General features: G+C 43.6%; 1 protein-coding gene across 4 annotated transcripts in view; it reads left to right on the top strand.

Moving 5' to 3' along the window:
* The window catches only part of TMEM164 (transmembrane protein 164), a 55421-nt gene that overhangs the window by 15371 nt on the left and 19910 nt on the right, over positions 1-20140 (top strand). For all 4 annotated transcript variants that reach the window (XM_035113677.2, XM_035113676.2, XM_035113682.2 and 1 more), the window contains exons 3-4: positions 5707-5756; positions 6566-6632. In XM_035113677.2, coding sequence (XP_034969568.1) covers positions 5707-5756; positions 6566-6632 — 117 coding nt within the window. The remainder of the gene's footprint in view (positions 1-5706; positions 5757-6565; positions 6633-20140) is intronic.

The raw sequence follows: 20140 nt of genomic DNA, 5'->3' as shown, positions 1-20140 counted from the left end.
TGAAACAACTTTCTGTAGTTTAAAATATAACAAGTTCCGCATAGTTTATTGTATGGTTTTAGTTCACACCTTTGGTGATTTAAGCTATCAAACCAAGGAAGAAGACTATAAATTGGTTTCTTCTTGTTATTTTATTTTTAAATAGTTGATGAATGTTTTGTGCTAAAGCCTTGAAAAATCTGGAATGAAGGCTATGAATTTTGTATCTGCAGTGCTGGTTTTTTGTTTGTTTGTTTGCAATATCAGTTAGTGGATATTGCCTTTCAAGATTTTATATTTATCCAGCCCTTGGAGGCCACACCACAAATAGCAAATGCTGAAACCCAAATTTAAATGATGCTGATGAGAATAAAGGGAGAGATGAGGGTTTTTAGGAGTTGAGGCATGTGTATTGGTGACTTTCCAAACCTTGGATTGCCTCAGGAAATGATCCAAGTTCTTTCCAAATCTTTTGGAATGAATTTGCATGATGGGAGATGGTGTATCAGGCCAAATGCCTATCTAGTTCAGCATCCTATTCTTACAATGGCCAACTATGGGAACCCTGCGATCAAGACCTGAGTTCAACACAGGGGCGTAGCTACCGTAGCTGTTCTGGCACCCAGAGTGGCGGGGGCAGGCTGAGCCATGGCGGCGATCCACCCAGGGGGGCGCCATGGCAATCTGCCTAGGGGGGTGCCGCGGCAAGCTGTTTCAGGCAGCATGGGGTTCCGAGCCACTGTGTCACTCCCAGGAGATATGCATGGCTTGGGCACGCTGCAGGCCAGTCCCCATGGTAAGTGCCACCCCCCGCGGTGTGCCGTTTTGTCTCCCCCTCAGGGATGACACCTGGGGCAGACCGCACCCCCCGCACCCACCATCCTACGCCCCTGGTTCAACAGTGCTCTCCCCAATAGTGATTCCCAGGAACAGGTATTCAGAGAAATACTGCCTTTCACAATGGAGGTGGAACATAGCCATTGTGGCTAGTATCCACTGGTAGCCTTGCTCCCCTACTGTGAATTTTTCCAATCCTCTTTAAAAAACCATTCAAACTGGTAGCATCACAACATCTTGTGGGAGCAAATTCCACAGTTTTAACTATCTGCCGTGTGATGAAGTGCTTTCTTTTGTCTGTCTGGAATCTTCCAACGTTTAGTTTCATTTGGAGACCCTGAATTCTAGTATTATGAGAAAGGGAAATGCGTAATTTTATACACCTTTGTCATGTATCTTCTGATTCACTTTTTTTCCGAAGCTAAAAATGCCTCAAATGTTGTCACCTTTCCGCATGGGGAACTTGTTCTGGATGATTTTGGTTGCCCTTTCCTTTGGTTGCAATATCCTTTTTGAGGAGAGGTTACTCAAACTCTACACAGTATTTCAAGTGTGGTCTCACCATAGACCTGTATAATAGTATTATGGTATCAGCAGTTTGATTTTCAGTCCCTTTCAGTAGCAGCCACAGAACGGAGGAAGATCTCTTTCCCAGAGTGACTCACTGAGATATGTACTTGCAGATGCAGGTGGCTGTTACTGATTGAATAATGCTATTTTAATAGCTTTTTATTTGATGATTAGTACATTGTACTGGTGTATTTGAGTTCTGTTTTGTTTTTGACTCTTGGATTCTTTTTACTATAATGCATCTGACTATAATGCAGTTAACACATTTTCTAAATAATATAAATAATTTTTGAGATGAGCGAGTTCTCACCCAGTTATAATGTATGCTACCACATCACAGCCTTCGATATTTGGAGAAAGCTGGAAATGGATTATTGATTGTCTTCTTTATCTATGTGAAAATACAGCTCTAAGCACAGTAAGGGACCAAAATAAAAAATGAGTTCACCAAATGGGTTACACAGGATATAGCAAGGCTGGTGTCATTAGCAGTGCACATGTGTTAAGGTGACATTAATTACTCTGGAATTACGTGAGTTCCTGCTGTTGGAATAGCACTGATGTTAATTAAGCAGATCTGATGTGTCTTGGATAATGTTTACAGCCCTGACAGATGATAGGGCTTCTGGCATATGACGGCGTCACTAGTGATTTACCGGTATGAATCTGAACACTGAAGTAGCAAATGTATTTTATTTCATACATGAAGCAGGGATTGGCCTTTCCAATTTCCATGCTTGTTGGTGTCTTGTTACAAACTAGGTGTCATTAAAGACGTTAATTGGTCAATGTATTGATTCCTTGCACTCCTAAAGCCTGATAAACGGCTGGGAGTTCCCAACATGGCTCCCATGGTGACTGTGGGGTCCTTGGTGCCAACCAAAGCCTTCTGGGAGTCCTAATTTTGGGGGAGAGGGGTCCCTAAGTACCAGCTGTTTTATGAAATTATATTTTGTGCTGTCCACAACAGTTTGTTAGTTTTCACATTGGGTCCAAAACGGTTGGGAATATTTGAAAGGAGAGAGGGGTTTTGTGTGGAATAACTCAGACAACAGCCCTCATATATTTACATATTATTATTATTGTTATTATTATTAAAAACCATTTTCAAAGCATTTTCTTGAATTATGTATAAAAAAGAATATAGACGCAATTGGGATATACACCAAAGATAAATTGTTTGCCTGTCACATTACATAACCACTCATCACTTGATGTTTAACAGCTGAGCGAGAGGGCAACATTTTAAAAAAAATAAATCACAGTTATGCAGTCCAAATTTCATGAACTGCTGCTGGCAAAGATCTTTATATATCTACCTTCTCACTGGCATTGCTCTAGATAAATTTATGGGGATGGTGTTTCACCTCCCCTTTCCCTCCATCTAGAAATGTGAGTTTCTGAATGATGATGTTGCTGTCTGCTTACTGAGCTCAAACCATGTGTACCCACCTTTGTCCACTGTCATTTTGACAGGGCCAGCCCACCCATGAGGCAAGGTGAGGTGACTGCCTTGGTCTGCAGGATCCACAGGGGCAGCAGATTTGGCCTCCAAGAAATACATAGCCCAATGCTGCAGTTGCTGCCTTAGTGGCTATAACTGCTGGGGTGCAGTTCTTGGAGGCCAGATCTGCTATTGCCTCAGCAGCTCCTTCCAGTTCTGCCACCTACAGAGATGGTGCTACTGGTCTCCTCTGACCCTCGGCTCCGATGTAGATCTTCATTCAGCCCTTGTTCTTCACGCAGATCTTCACTTACCTCTTCTCCCCTGGCTGGGAAGTGTCATGCCATTTTGTGGTTTTCCTCAGGTGCCAAAATGTCTTGGGCCAGCCCTGCACTTGGCTATTTCCCCCCACCCACCCAACTTTTCCTTTGCTGTTTGCCCAGTAAGGCATAGTTGTGTAGATCCCATAGCAGCTGTTCTCTCCCAGGTTTAATTCGTAATTATTATCTGAATATAAGGACACAGAAATTTAAAGTATGCAGAAGAACATAGAGAACTGTCATCCATGGCACCAACCTTTCCATATTGCTGCCACTGTGCTTGTAAGTTCCCAAACTAGTGGGGAAAGCAAGGATCCCCATAAGTCCTTGGGCTGTTATCCTAGAATTTGGGAGAGCTGCCAGCCAACTCCCTTCAGCTTCCACTGGGTGCAAGAGTCGATCCCTATCTTTAATATTCCCTAAACTTAAAGCAGTCTGGCTTGTGGGAGATAAACCATAATGTTCTATAACAATCAGCCTACCTACTGTATTCAAAAAGGTTAAGAGAGTTTATTTTAGAAAAGCAATTAGTAAGGACATGGGGGAGAGTTACCGTAAGCAGAGTGCAATATGTAATAAAACATAAACTCAGCATCTAACTTATTTAACACTTCAGCAAACTAGACTTTGCAGGCCGGGAGGGCTGCATTATTATTCCAGATGTTCCAGTGAACACAAAGAAGACTGGTTTAAAACTGGTTAAATATATGGTATTAATGTGGTCTAACTCTTTGCCCTCCTGTGTGGGGTCAGCCCTTCAGTGATCTGGTTACCAGTGATCTTCAGTATCTTCAGTAGAGGCTCCTGGGAATGCTTGTGGATGAGCTCTGCAATCTCATGGGATCTCAGGGTTGTATCCAATGTTAGCCACACTCCACTGAAATTAATGCCCACCTCTCATTCCCCTTACAGAACTACAAGCCCCAGAGTGGTTTAACAATCATTCCTTCTTCACAGAGAACTCGTGAGAGTTGTATCTCTAGGTGTTTCCTAGCAACTCTTAGTGCCCTTAGCAAACTATGGCTTCTATTATTATTATTATTATTATTATTATTATTATTAGGGGGGAGCCATTGCTGTAAATGTGAATGTAGCTTGGTTCTCTGCTCTCTCAGAGGCAAGACTGGTTCTAATGGGCTTACGTTACAGTAGGGTTCATTTTGGTTAAACATCAAGAATTTACTGATGGCAGGAACAAGTGGACAATGGAACCAGTAACCTAAGGGGCTTGGGGGGGGGGGTGGTTCGGGCAGAAGCTGGAGATGCTTTGACTCTGTATTACCTGCACTGAGCAGAGGGATGGACAAGATGTCTAGGGATATTGATACACTTCATGTTACTTGACTGTTGTCAAATGTTTTGGATGAGCAAGCCCCACAAGTGTCACAGAACACTTAGATACCAAGTGGGCTCTTGAATCTGCTACTCTTCTGCTTCCCCCTGAAAGTTAACAGGCCACACGAACTTATTTGGTCATTGTTGTGCTTTATTTCTCAAACATAGCCAGGATTCATCTGTCAAAAATGGCGTCTGGGTGGAATTTTTGAAAATCGGTTAAAATGTCCAGGAAAACCCGGGCGTATGGCAGCCCACATTGGAAAAGGGTTGAATTGTTTTCACTTCTTGAAACATGGGAACCCTATTTTATGTGGCCACACCCAAGTTCTGTTTGATAAGCTCACACAGTTGCTATATGAATAGCAGGAATAAGATGTTTGCTTTTACCAGTTGCTGGAAGCTGCAGAAGGGGAAAGTGTTCTTGTGCCTGAGTCCTGCTTACAGGTTTCCTACAGGCATCTGGTTAGCCACTGTGAGGACAAGATGCCCAGACTAGGTGGGCTATCGGTCTGACCCAGCAGGCTCTTCTTATGTTCTTAGAAACTCGGTAGGGTATTGTAACCAGTGCTTCCACTTGAGCAATAAGTTATGGTTCTGCTGGTGGAGCTAACGTGAACTGGCGGTGAACTTTGATATCAGGAGTGTCATAGTAGCCACTGTTGAAATTAGGAGAAAGATCCCGAGAGAAGTTGAAACTGAATATTTGCACTCTTGATGGAATGTCCGATAAGTGGAAACATCTGGCAAAAGCTGTTGGAGTAGTTTAAAACAGTGAAGCAAACTATTTGTATCATAAAGGTAAAGGTAAAGGGACCCCTGACCATTAGGTCCAGTCGTGACCGACTCTGGGGTTGCAGCACTCATCTCGCATTATTGGCCGAGGGAGCCGGCGTACAGCTTCCAGGTCATGTGGCCAGCATGACAAAGCCGCTTCTGGCAAACCAGAGCAGCACATGGAAACGCCGTTTACCTTCCCGCTATAGCGGTTCCTATTTATCTACTTGAATTTTGATGTGCTTTCGAACTGCTAGGTTGGCGTGAGCTGGGACCGAGCAACGGGAGCTCACCCCATCACAGGGATTCAAACCGCTGACCTTCTGATCAGCGAGCCCTAGGCTCAGTGGTTTATCCCACAGCGCCACCTGGGTCCCCCATTTGTATCATACTCTGCATAAAAAAACATAATTATTTTGATTTGTTTGTTTGTTAATATTTCAGATTTTTCTGCTTGCCTGTCCACCCTGTCATCTTGCAATGGTTCTCTTCAGGTAATACTTTTAGCAACTTTCATATTTCATTTAATTTTATGTGAAATATTTTAGGCCACATGTCAGAGAAAAAAACTTATTGCGATTGTTAGTCGCTTCGTTTAAAAGGTGACTTGACAAGATAAAATACAAACAGATAAAATCAATTGGAAATCAGAAAATTTAAAACAATCACATTGTACATCACATGATTCGTAAAATGCTCACTCAGCAATACAATAAGGATGATAAGTTCTACCCCACTCCCTGAAAGGTGGGCAGCACAGTCGTGGCTATCTGCACTACCAAAACCCTGGATAAATAAAAAGTGCCTTGGCTTGGCACCTAAAAAGTGATGGTCCCTAGGGAGAATATTCTACAAATGGAGCCATCACTGAAAAGTCCTGTTCTCTGAGCCACCCTGTGATAAGCTGCGGGGTTCAGGCTAGCTCTGGGCTAATTTGTGAAGGTAGATGTGGCAAAGACCAAAAAATAAAAATGTTTGAGTTTAGACCAAGGACTCAGCAACACAGCTGCAAATAAAACATTTTAAATGTGTTGTAAAGTGCATTGAAATATAAACATCTATAATTAAAGTATGCAATAAAACAAACACAGTAATTAAAACAGGAGGTTTGGATTGAGAGATGAAGAGAATGCTTGTGTATAATAGGTGCATCATCTGAAGCCAGCAGAATGCCTATATGGATAGGCATGAATAATGCATTTAAAAAAAACCCTTCTTACATTTTATGCAGTCTTCTCTAACATCTGTTAAAAAACGTATGTTCTTACATTGTAAAGGTGACTCTGTACTTTCCTTTTTTTAGGTTGCAGATGCATATGCTTAATGGGGCACTCTTGGCATTGCTGTTTCCTGTGGTTAACACTCGATTGGTGAGTAAGCAAAACCTGCCTCTCTCCTTACTTGACTCTGTTCTCTCCTAGATACTACTCTTATGTCCTTCTACAACACACTCTTTCCCTGGAATGACACTTGACCTTTGCAGTGGATTCCAGGCAAGGCCAACGTGGAAGTGAGCACTCAGTACCACGTAGGCAATGCTGATTTAGCAGCTCTCATTTTTAACAGAGTAGAGTGATCTTCGACCACACACATTGGTAATAATGGAAGTGCGGGCTATGCTAATGTCTCCTTTTCAGGTAAGAATGTTTATCATGCAACAAAATAAAAAAATTCCTTCAGTAGCACCTTAAAGACCAACTAAATTTTTATTTTGGTATGAGCTTTCGTGTGCATGCACACTTCGTCAGATACACTGAAACAGATATCATGCAACAATTAAACCCAAATGATTAAACAATCAGCCATGGCTATATAACTACGTGGGCCACTTAAAGCAAGAGAACCCCAAATTATTTGACTAGAATCTGAATGCACAGAGTGCAATTTTGTGTATTGTTGGTTGTTTGCACTGATCTGTCTTAATAAAAATAAAAATAATAAATTTTAATTTATACCCCGCCCTCCCCAGTCAAAACCGGGCTCAAGGCTAATACCAATAACATTACAATAAGACATAAAAGAAAGGAAAACAATTAAAATACAGACTAAAATACAATTGTCTTGAGAGACAATGCAGTGCGCCTCTGGAGGTGAAGTCAAACCACTGAAGAATCACAGTACCTCTTGTGACTGCAGAGATTGATAACTCATAACTTGCTGCCTCCCTTCATCTTTTCTAAAAATAAAATAACCAGGTATTCATATTTTGGAATGAGCTATGGAGCTGTGCGTATTTTTCTTTATCCAAATTTTGTTCTCCAGCCTATCATTTTAGAGCAACAGGTGTCCTGTCTTGATGACAGTGATTGAAAAGAATTGGGTTAGCAAACTCAAATCTTGTTTCGATACTTTAGCAGTTCTTCCCAATCTACAGAGAATCTTAATGAGATGTCTTATGAATCAACAGCTGGTTAGATTAAGACCAGATTAATGATTACCTTCATTATCAAGATTATATTGGCTTTAGCTGAGAGGAGCAGAAGTGAACTTGTTGGCAAACCAGAATGCATCTCCAGATTTTGCACTGCCATTTCCATTCCCCCAAATGTGGACAGAATACAAATTTCACTTTTAAAATGTAATTTTAAAACTATGCATTCCAGGGGGCAATATACTGAAAAGCATAGAAAGCACATATTTTTGGAGGAAGAATCTATACAACCTGTTCAAAACACGTACAATTTAAATGCAGATTCCCCTCCCCAATGCATTCTTTAAAAACAGAATGATTGAACGCAAGTGAAACTGACATGGTTAATCTATCCTACTCTCTCATGTCAGAAAAACGGTTGATTCTTTCCCCCCGTAGTGCCCAACTTGAGTGTGCAGAGAAAGGGATGCCACTGGTAGATGACATCTGTCTTGTTGGTAAGAACTAGGCTGGCAGCATAGCAACATCCTGTGTTTGGACAAGCCAATTCAGGACTTGCTTGCCTCTCATAAGTGGGTGTTCCTAGAGGGAGGCTGTTTTAGACTGTTTGTGTAAGATTCACTGGGTGCGGTGATGGTGGTAGCACACACTTGTTGTTGTTGTTGTTTAGTCGTTTAGTCATGTCCGACTCTTCGTGACCCCATGGACCATAGCACGCCAGGCACTCCTGTCTAGCACACACTAGTCCTCTGAAATATTTGTTCACCTGCCTCCACTAACCTTTGCCTGCAAAATGCTGAATTCAGATATAATGACTTTTGCTTGCTGTAGGCCTTTGGCGTGGCGAGTCACAAATAAGTGTCTGCTCTGAATCAATGCAGAGGAATTAAGAGAAGCCACTTCTATGTCAGACACAGATACGAGGGCCAGTGAACTCACAGAGTGCCAGTGAAGTTAACTCTTTATTCAAAGAAACAAAAATAAACTCAGGCCTAATGAGCCCAGTAACTCTCCACAGTAGATCTTGCCCCAACTAGGCAATTATGAGGCCTGAAAGTCCCTGCCTTCCCACAGCACCCTAAGATGACTCCTTGCCCTGTTCCTTCCCAAGCAATCTGAGACTTCATTGCCTTGTCTCCCTTCGCTCTGCCCTCTGCTCTGTCCAGGGGGGCAGCAGAGCTGATTGCAGCAGGATGAGGAGACTCCCTGGCTTCTTCAGCACCCTGCCTGATCTCTGTTTTATGTACCCTTCTCCTCTCCAGCCTCCTCTTCTGCCTCTGGTTCTGGACTGCTGTCTGCCCCAGACTCTCCCTGCTTACCAAACCCTGTTGCCTCTTCAGCTTCTGACACCTCCTCCTCCCAGCCTGCTCCCTCTTCTCCCTCTGACCATTCAATGTCATCCCACCACCCAATCCCCTGGCTCTGAGCCTTCTTCCCTCGTGGGTTACCCAGCTGGTGCCCCCACTGCTCCTCTGCATGCAGCCAGTCCAGGACATTCTATAATACAGGAGCTTTCCTGATCTCTCTCTCTCTCTCTCTCTCTCTCTCTCTCTCTCTCTCTCTCTCTCTCTCACCTCTATATAAAATAAACAAAACGGGGAAGTTAAACAGAAATTTTAAAAAGAAATGCAAAATATGTACAGTTTCCTTCTTGAAAAGGTTTTTTATTTTTTTAAAAAACCAAGTCTTTTAAAGGCTTTAATCTTCAGAAAGATAATGAAATAAAGCACAACTTTTATCTGTTACAGGCCTTCCTTACTAATCCCCCTTTTCCTGTTGGACCATTTTAATTAGGGCTGAGAGGAAATTGTCACATATCATGAAAGCGAGCGTATAAGAAGCCAGCTGTCATAATTACAAAAGTCAGTTCGGTAATTTCTAATATGCACAGCACCAAACCTTTCTTTACAACCAGCAGGAGTAGTTTTCCCAGCTTTTGTTGGAAAGCTTAGAACCCGCTGAACAGATTGACACAAACAAGGTGTCATTGAAACACCCATGATGTACAAACAAAGTACTTCCAGTGCTCAGTTTCACAATCTGCTCGCTGACATTTAAAATTCAAAGATCTGCCAAACCCCCCACTTTAGCTCTTGGGTGTTTGTTCCTGCAGCCTGGCCATGTTAGCCACATAGTGAACAGCAGCAATTTAGGCCCAGGGTTCTCTGCCTGAGCAGGCTTTGTCAAGCCAAATGTAGAAATAATAAAGGCCTGGTTCGCAGGAAACTACCGTGTTTCCCCTATTTTAAGGCGTAGTCATTTTATAAGACGTAGCAGGATTTTTACACTTTTGCGGAATTAAGCCATACCCCGAAAATAAGCCATACCCCGAGCCACCTGGAACTGGTTGCTGCTGTTGCTGCTGCTGAAGCGCCGTGCAGCTCTCTATCCGTCCTCGCCCTCAACTGCTAATTTCTCACACGGGCGGGGGGGGGGGGGAGAAGCAGGAGGAGGCACAAGCACCGCGCGCTCGGCCCTCTTTCGGCGTCGCCAGGCGAGCCGCGCTGGGAGCCTCCCCACTCGGTGACGGGAAACCCCTCGGTGACGGGAAACCCCTCGGTGACGGGAGCCCTGCTGGCCCCTTCCGCGCTGCCGGAATGTTGTGGGGCCGCATGGCCCGAAGCAGAGCAGCAGCGGGTGACAAGCGGCGGCAGGAGCCGCGCCGCCGAAACGTTCTGGGGCCGCATGGCCCAAGGCAGAGCGGCGGCGGGTGACAGGCGGCGGCAGGAGCCGCGCCGCCGAAACGTTCTGGGGCCGCATGGCCCAAGGCAGAGCAGCGGCCGGAGGTGACTGACGGCGGCGGGAGCCCTGCTGGCCCCTTCCGCGCCGCCAGAACATTGTGGGCTGCATGGTCCACGGCAGAGCGGCGGCCGGCAGAGCGGCGGCATGGTCCACGGCAGAGCGGCGGCCGGGTCCGCTGGCCCTTCCGCGCCGCTGGGGCGACTGACGGCAGCGGGAGCCGCGCTGCCGGAACGTTGTGGGCTGCATGGCCCAAGGCAGAGGGGCGGCGGGGCGACTGACGGTGGCGGGAGCCCTGCTGGCCCCTTCCGCCTTCCGTGAGCAACAAAAAGAAAGCGAGCCAGCCAGCCAAGAGCTTGCGTTCGCTCCTCCAGACCACTCCGCCGAGAGCCTCCGGCCTCTCGAGCGGCGATGCTCGGGCGCCCAAATGGGAAGAAAGACCCCCCTCACCAGATTCTGAGCGCTCCCTGCTCCCCGACGGATCGGGCAAAACCTGGCGCGCAGCGCAAGCGCGGGACGGAAGGCGCGATCCAGCCATTTAAAGCTGTGGCCGCTGCTGCTTTTTAGCCCCCTCCAGCTGTTTGCCAGTTTTCTGCGTCTTTTTTGTGGTGTGTGAGGAGCGCTGCCATAAGGCTGCGCTCCGGCCACCTTTTTAACCTCCCCCCCCCAGTTGTTTGGTAGCTTTTGTGGCGCATGAGGAGTGCTGCCATTGGGACGCGCTCCGAACTTTTTTCTACCCCACCCCCCCAGCGGTCTGGCCGGCTTCTCCTGCCTTCGCAGAGTGCTGCCAGCCCAGCAGCAGCAACGCCGGTCGCGGCAGGAGGAGGCAGGAACCATACTAAGACACCCCCCGAAAATAAGCCATAGGCTTATTTTCTTGAGTAAAAAAATTATAAGACGGTGTCTTAAAATGTGGGAAACACGGTATGATGTACTGAGACAGTGTGAATGCACTGCCCCCTAGGGAGAAAATCACAGCCACTTTGTTCCTCTCCAGTCTTTCTTATCCTAGTGTGTGGGAGAGCAGCTCAGACAAGCAGTGCTGGCCCACCAGTGAGGCAAGGTGAGGCAACTGCCTCGGGTGGCAGTATCCCCAGGGGCAGCAAATCCTGATACAGGTCTTTATTTCCCCCCTTGTTCCCGATGTAGCTCTTCTTTAACCTTTTCTTCCCTGGCGGGGAGGGAGACACCATTTTGTTGTTCGCTTCAGGTGTGCCAAAGTGTATTAGGCCAGCCTTGAAGACAAGGTTTGGCTTAATGTATCATTCATACCCAGGGTCATGGGTAATAAATACTTCTCTGCTAACCATGAGCTACAGCCCAGGTTTATTCCTGGCTGCAGATCAAGGTTTTTTTAATTTAATAATAATAATAATATCCTGCCTTTTTCTCAGACCAGGATTCAAGGTGGCTTACACAAATTAAAACAGCACTGATAAAATACAAAAAGCTAAAAACATATTAAAAACAATAGTTGAAAAGTAATTAAACTCTAATAGAATTAAAACAATATAAAAACAACTATTTTAAGATGCAGATTATAAAAAGAGCACAGCACTATTTAAAAGCCCTTTCCTTTAAAAAACAACAACAACCAGTCTCCCAAATCCTGTCAGAATAAAACAGTTTTCACCTGCTGGAGGAAGGACAACAAGGAGGGAGCCAATCTAGCTTCTTTAGGAAGGGAGTTCCAAAGGACTTGGATGACATTCTGATTAGAGTTCTGTCTTAATTGCAATGCAGCACTGAGATAAAATTACCTGGGAGGGGAGGAACAAAGTAGTTGCAGTTTCCTTCCTGAGAGTTTACACATACACACTAAGCCAGGCAAAGGCCAAACTCTGCTCTCCAGATGTTTTGGGACTACAACTCCCATCATCCCTAGCTAACAGGACCAGTGGTCAGGGATGATGGGAGTTGTAGTCCCAAAACATCTGGAGGGCCGAGTTTGCCTATGCCTGCACTAAGCCCTAGTCTGGTTTAGCATTTCATGCAAATGTGGCAGTTTCACCCTCTCAACTTCTCAAACATGGTTAAGTGTTTGCCCCCCCCCAATGAAAAGAGAGCCCCCATGGGCCTATGGGCTAATTCATCTTCTCCCACACACATTTTCCTTCCATATTTTTTCACTATTAACTGTAGCAGTGGTTCCCAACCCGGCAAGCCACCTACTTGTGGACCACTTAATGATTTTTCTACCTGTTGAAGCAATTGCAATGCACTGTGCTAGATGCTGTGTGGGTTTTAACTGCATTTTTTTTTTAAATCGCTTCTTTCATTTTATATAGTATTTTATTGTATTATAATTTTCCATTTTTTAAAACTTTTATTTATTTCATTTACATTCTGCTTATCTTCCCAAGGAGCTCAAGGTGACATATATGGTTCAATTGCTCCCTATTTTATCATCACAACAACCCTGTGAGGTAAATTAGGCCCAAGACTGTGACTGGGCAAAGGTTTTCCAGTGAGTCCTATAGCTGAGCATCAATTTGAACCTGAGACTCCCAAGTCCTAGTCCAACACCACACAGGAATTGATATTGCAATACAATATAAAAAATAAAATACTGTAAACAGGAACATGTCATTAAAAACAGTAGATATAATATAATGCAATGCATATGGTGCCTTCCATCTTTAACCACAAATCCACAGACATGTCACAGGCCAACTGAATGAAGCTCAAAAGCCACCTGTAATCTGTGGGCCACAGTTTGGAAATCCCCATCTGCCTGGTAGAAAGGTGCAAATAATATATCTTTTAAAACCAGACTGTATGTAAGGACAAAAGTTGATGCAAAAATTTCCTGCTCGGTCTATCATACAGTAGGCCCTGTGCCTAATGTCTTTAATGTGGTCACTCCAGGTATATGCAGACCGGTTTATTTTTAATTTCATTTTTATCCCACCATATCTCCAGGGAAATACTTAGAGTGTACTTGGTCTTCCCCTTGCAATAACTCTGTGAGGTAGGCTAGGCTGAGAGGCAGTGAGTAAGCCCAAGCTTGCCCTTTGAGATCCATGGCCAAGTGAGGATTAGACTAGCATTGAATCAAATCTAAACTCCATAAAAGAACACATGAGAAAAACATTAAGTTGTTTGGGTTCCAGACAACCTAGTAAAATAAACTGTGTAATCTGGAAACATTTGCAGCTTTCATAAAATTCTTAACTGCATTTGCACCCTGCCTGTGTAACCGGATGACGAATGCTAAACTTAGACCACTGAAGAACTAGGTCCTCTTGGGACAGGGATTATGGCAACATCAAGCTTCGATGTTGCTTTGCTCAACTGCCTTTTCCAAGGCAAACCTCCAAATGGTGTTCTGCTACCTCATAAGGCCTCTTTGAAACTAGAAACGTACAAGTGAAACTCGGAAAATTAGAATATCGTCGAAAAGTGCATTGATTTCAGTTATGCAACTTACCGGTATTATTTTTTATTTTTATTTTAATTTTTACAAATGCTTTCTTTTGGAAATTCCACAGGAATAAAACAAATAGTTACAATAATACAAAACAAACACAAATAAACATCGCTGTGACATTTCAATAATTACATTCCATTTATAATTGACCTGCCTAATGACAAATAATTACAATGACAACCAATAAAGGCTTGACATATCTTGCTTTGCATGTCACGCGTCTTTCTCATATATTGGTTTCACCTTTTAAGTTGCATTACTGAAATAAATGCACTTTTCGATGATATTCTAATTTTCCGAGTTTCACCTGTAGACCTATGTATTCTGGAAGCAAGAAGAGGCAGAGCAGAAGTTCGACTTCCAAGAAGCACAGCTTGAATCCTAGGTAGCAGGGGCAATGTACTTTTAAAAAAAATCAAAAACAAGCTCTGCATCATCGATTCAGTTTGTCAGATAAAAGTACAGTGGTACCTCGGTCTACGAACAGCCCTGTCAATGAACTATTTGAGATACGAACTCTGCAAAACCGGAAGTAGGTGTTCTGGTTAGCGAACTTTGCCTCAGAAGCTGAACGGAAGCCGAACGGTGGAAGGGCACCAGCGGCGGGAGGCCTCAGTAGGGAAAGCGTGTCTCAGTTTAAGAAAACTTTGGTTTAAGAACGGAGTTCCAGAACGGATTAAATTCGTAAACCAAGGTACCACTGTAGTGCCCCAAAGCCTGTGGGGATTGGATCGAGTTCCACCTTGGCTCGGACTTCTTTATACGGCTTCAGGCAAAGCACTAGAATTCATCAGCATTGGTTTTCCATTTGTAAACTGGAGAAAATTTCTCCGTACAGTATATTCATAGAGTTTATAGACTACTCTATAGCTGTTCCCTGAGGAGCTCACAAAAAAAGATCTCCTAGGCTAGGGTTATTCTAAGAAGGAATTTAGATTTAGGGGCTTGTCGTGGAAAAAGTAAGTCTAGGAAGAAAACTTGGTAACTCTGAAGAGCTTTGCATGTGGTCTTTTAGTATTTATTTATTTATTTAATCCTGTAGATCTCAGTTAATTGCCACATTAATTTGTGTGTCACATGTGATTTTAAGAGGCATTTACTTTAGAAATCAGAAGATAAAGTAGAACCTAAGCATTGATTTCTAATCTACTTTGAAAGGGATTTGGGTGTAGAGAACGATGGTGAAACTGGCATAGAACCTCCTGCCAGGGGTCAAATGCACCCCCCACAGCCCTCTCTCTTTGAGCCTCAGGACTCTCCTCGTACTAGGCTTCCTACTTAGCCAGAATCCCTCTTCCCAGGTCATACCTTTTCCTCAGTGAATTCTCTCTCACTAGGCCAACTGTGTGCACCCTCTTTGCCGGAATATGTTAATTCAACTCTGTTTCTCACCAAGGTGGAGAATAGAGAGGAGTGTGTGAGTTTGTGTGCTGCCTCTTCCATTGTACAATGCTTGATTCTTATGTAAGGGAGGTAGTCTAGCAGCGGCAGCTAATACTTCCTCCCAAACAGTAGGGCCGCTCAGAACTCCGGCTCCACCCCCAAACTCCACCTGCCATTGTATTTGCTAGTACATTTGCTGGCTGAATGGCAAAAGCACTGTGTTGGAACAACTAGGTCAATGATGAAGAACCTGCGTCCCTCTAGGTACAGTTGCAGGAGTAGCTAACATAGTGGCCTCTGGGTGTTGTTGGGGGTTGTAGTCCTGCAACATCTGGAGAGCATCACGCTCCCCATCCATCAACTGGATGGATCATTCCCAGAAAATCAGGCCAAGAGTGATGATGATAATGGTATGGTGTACAGGTGTACATACGCCTGCTTGCAAAGCAATGACAAACCTAGACAGCATCTTAAAAAGCAGAGACATCACCTTGCCGACAAAGGTCCGTATAGCTAAAGCTATGGTTTTCCCAGTAGTGATGTATGGAAGTGAGAGCTGGACCATAAAGAAGGCTGATCGCCGAAGAATTGATGCTTTTGAATTATGGTGCTGGAGGAGACTCTTGAGAGTCCCATGGACTGCAAGAAGATCAAACATCCATTCTTAAGGAAATCAGCCCCAAGTGCTCACTGGAAGGACAGATCCTGAAGCTGAGGCTCCAATACTTTGGCCACCTCATGAGAAGAGAAGACTCCCTGGAAAAGACCCTGATGCTGGGAAAGATTGAAGGCACTAGGAGAAGGGGACGACAGAGGATGAGATGGTTGGACAGTGTTCTCGAAGCTACTAAGAAGAGTTTGACCAAACTGCGGGAGGCAGTGAAAGACAGGAGTGCCTGGCGTGCTATGGTCCATGGGGTCACGAAGAGTCGGACACGACTAAACAACTAAACAACAACAACAGGGATCCTGGAAATAGGGGGAGTTGTTAGAGTGCAGGCCAAGAGGGGAGTCTTGTTGGCTAGGCAGCCCAGGACTTCCATATACACTGCCCAGGCTTGCATCAGGGTGTGTGTGTGTGAGAGTGAGTTTGGCTTTTGTGCTGCTAATGCAGCAGTTTGGCTTCATCTCCAGAGTCACACACACTCCATTGTCTCTCAAGGCAGATGCATGCCACCAATTGCGCAACAGTAACTTGCTGTTCTGTGCCAAACTCTTGGTGCATATTTGGATATATGAATAGAGTATAATAGCAGTTGATGACTAATAAAAGCTCCCCTTGTCATTAATTTTCAGTGGCTTTAGTTGTAGATGAGTTGCCAGCATGTCAATTTTCTGTCACAACCAAGAAACACATTTAAGTCCGCTGGATGTAGAGCCTGTAGTAAAACTTAAATGGTAGTTAAACTGTGGGTGCTTCATCTATTAAAGCATGTTTAACTTTTAAGCATCACAAGGTACTGGTAGCCCAACTCCTCCAGGCACCTCCTGCCCCTGACCTGTGCTAGCTGGGAAGAACTGCTTAGGAATTGGGCTCTGAGTTTTGGTTTCGATTTTCTTCTTCCTTTCCTGTCCCTTTTCCTGTATGTGTTGGGGTTTCATTTTGTATTTAGATTGCAAGCCTTCAGGTAGGGGCTGCCTTGTTTTGACTGTATGTAAGGCACTCTTGGGAGCCTTTTTGGCTGAAGAGCATATTACAAATACTCTAAATAAATAAGAGCTAGGTAAGATGCACAGTGTGAGAACCTCCCTCTCTCACATGTTGGCATGTGTGCATTCAGTGCTTGGCTCTTACAGCACAACTCTAACCACATCTACACAGAAGTATATCCTGTTGAATTCAGTGGGGTTTATTCACAGGTAAGTGAGGTTAACAGCCTTTAGGGGTTAGTCCATTGAATTAAATGGATTTACTCCAGGTATGGCAGTTGAATTATCACCCTTTCTTTCTACATGTACCTTTAATGGCAAATGGCATGTATATAATTGTCTGACAAAGTTTCTGGCCATGGGATCAGATTTTGCATATTTTGTTTACTTTTTGGTCACCAGTCAATGCAACCCTTGTGTCCAGGATTTCAAACTTCATCATGTGCAGGAAAATGTTTTGTAACAATTTACTGGTAAGAATAGTCATGCTTGTGCAATAATGTGCCTGAACTAACAAACAGCAACTGTGGTTTGGACTAAGCTGCTCCTGATTTGCACATTCATGGCTTCTTCTTAGATAGCTGTCAGTGCTTATGATGATGCAACATCAACACTGGAAAATCCAGAACACCCAGGTTCCCCCCCCCCTGCACTCCCCATTTCCTTCAATCCTTGCTACATAATGCATATAGTTAAGAGAATCTCAGGGATTGCTCCTGTCTTACCTTGTTTGCCTCTCTTGGCCCTCCTCAGGGTTGACAGGCTGCTTACAAAATTGTCAAATATGGCTAAGAGTGAAGAATGGGAATGGCCCTATTTGAAATCTTGTTTTAATCTTGCAATAAACTTATTAGGCAGCCTTATGCAAGCCTTTCTCTCTCTCTCAGCCCAAGCATCTCCCCAGCTGCATTATATGGAGCAGAAATGCTTAGCATAATAGGTTGCAAGGAGTACTATGATAATGTAGGCAAAGTGTTTTGTGCTCTCAAAACCATTAGTAGCATTAAAATGATAGTATGGCTCTGTAATATAATGGCTAGGTTGGCATGTAAACTCCTGTGGCCCCGAGGAGCCGATTGAAAGCATCCAAGTCTGGGTTTCAACTCACCACCGTTTGTCATTGCATCTCACTTTGCCTCATGGGTGCACCAGCCCTGGCTGTAAGAGAAGGAACTGAGCGTATTAATTCTTGCTCTTGTGAACCCAGGTACTTGTTCTTAAACTAGGATACTGCTGCTGAATACAATTTCCTGGGATTCACAAGTGGGGAGAGTGATGTTGCACTAATCCTAGTGATTGGCTACTGTCAGAACAGAGTTCTGCACTAGATGAGCCTTTGGCTTCCTCCATCAGGGGCCCACTCAGGCCTTTGTGCCCTGATATGCGTACCCTTGTTTCCTGTCATACATGGTGTCATGAATACATGAAATAAATGTACTGCTGTTTACTTTGTATGGCTGTGTTTAATTTGATAGGTGTGATGTTCTTCCTTTTTTCATTTTAGATTACAGTGGGTGTTGGTTTTTCCTTGTTTTAATTATGTTGTTTAGACAGATGCCAGTGATGTACCAGGAAACATACTTGTTTGGTTAGCCGAACTGGAGAACAAACCATTCTCATTCTATGAAAGGTTGTTTTTGTTCTGGATTTTGTTGCAGCAGAATCATTTTTCAGAAGTGTTCCCATTGTGACAATTATGTAATCAGCAACAAATAATATCGGCAACAGTAGAGAAACCCTGTCAGAAATGATTACTTTGTGTTTTGTTTTTTTACCTAAAACCGTTCGGAAAAATCAGTTTAAAAATGTTTTCTTACATGGTTTTTTTCATCATTATCATTAATAAATAGTAATAGGTAACAAAATACATCCAAAAAGAGCATAACACCTGACAGCTGCATATTAAGAATATCACTGGGAGATATACTTATGATGTCTAAATACAGACATGTGGCTAAGATAGCAATGAGGATTAAACTAGCAAATGCTGTGGCATTAAATCTTTACAGAAAGACACTTGGGATTCTGGTGGCATTAAATTGTCACCTTGCTTAACAACAAGTGTCATAAAAGGCCCCCCTGGCAACATAAAACTTTTTTAAACAGTTGGCCAAAGTGTATATTTAGCAGTTTGTGAAGATTTCTTTATATTTTTAAGAGGATTTGCTGTTTATTTAAGACACTTTCTAAGTAGTATAATTTAGGGGTGGGTGGACTTCATGCTGGATGGATCTACTTAGATTTTTCCCTATAGCTTTGAGAGTCACCAACCAGAGCCAGATGCAAAATGTTTGCACAGGGAGCCTCTATACCAGTCATCCCCAAACGGCAGCCCTCCAGATGTTTTGGCCTACAACTCCCATGATCCCTAGCTAACAGGACCAGTGGTCGGGGAAGATGGGAATTGTAGTTCAAAACACCTGGGGGGCCGAAGTTTGGGGATGCCTGCTCTATACATTTAGAAAGGAGGCATTTATTTTTAGGACTAGAAATGATCTCACAGTCCTTTCACTTAAACCTGCTCCTGCACCAGCTAAACATTACAATATACCGATATATCACAATGTCTGAAATAAGGACAGTTGGTGTCACAGTTTTTCCTGTAATTTTTGCACAGCATGCACACACGCACACATACATCATGATTTGTGATACATTGCCAGGTCAAAAATTATGAAACCGATATAATGATAACAGCTTCAAACCAGTTTTTGATCATATATCACCCAGCTGTACCAGGAGCTAAGCCATAGTTTTTGCTCAAGCATTACATCTGAATCTGGGCCCATGATTTCTTTAGCTTCAAACAAACCAGGAGTGGTGAGTCAAGAACAAACCTTGAAGATCCAAGACAAAGTAACCAAAGCTTTGCAAGTAAACATCTGATGCTCTTGCAAATGTCAATTTAGCCAGTCAATTCAGCCTGAAATCTAAACAGCTGGACTCCTTGCAAACCAAAGTTAAGGGCGACAAAGCTTGAAAAATTGGCTCCATAATTACTGGGAGGCTGTGATGAAGTTGTTCAGTGCACTTTCAGAAGAAGAAGAAAAGACCAAATGCATTATGGGCTATGGGCTGCAAATCAGAGGCTGTGAGTCACAATTGCTCATTTCCGAACATTTTCTAGTCACCAGTGACAACCAGGAAACATATTAATGATGAACCTTAAATGCACTAGGGATAGCAGTACATTACACCACAGTAATTAGATGGGTTATTATCTCACAAATTACATGGCCCACACAACCTGTTAAGTAAGTGAATAAACTCATGACCATAATTGTGTGATTTTTGCCCTAAGGCTT

This window comes from Zootoca vivipara, chromosome Z, assembly GCF_963506605.1.
Source record: "Zootoca vivipara chromosome Z, rZooViv1.1, whole genome shotgun sequence".
Lineage (NCBI taxonomy): Eukaryota > Metazoa > Chordata > Lepidosauria > Squamata > Lacertidae > Zootoca > Zootoca vivipara.
This window is presented reverse-complemented; position numbering and strand designations above follow the sequence as displayed.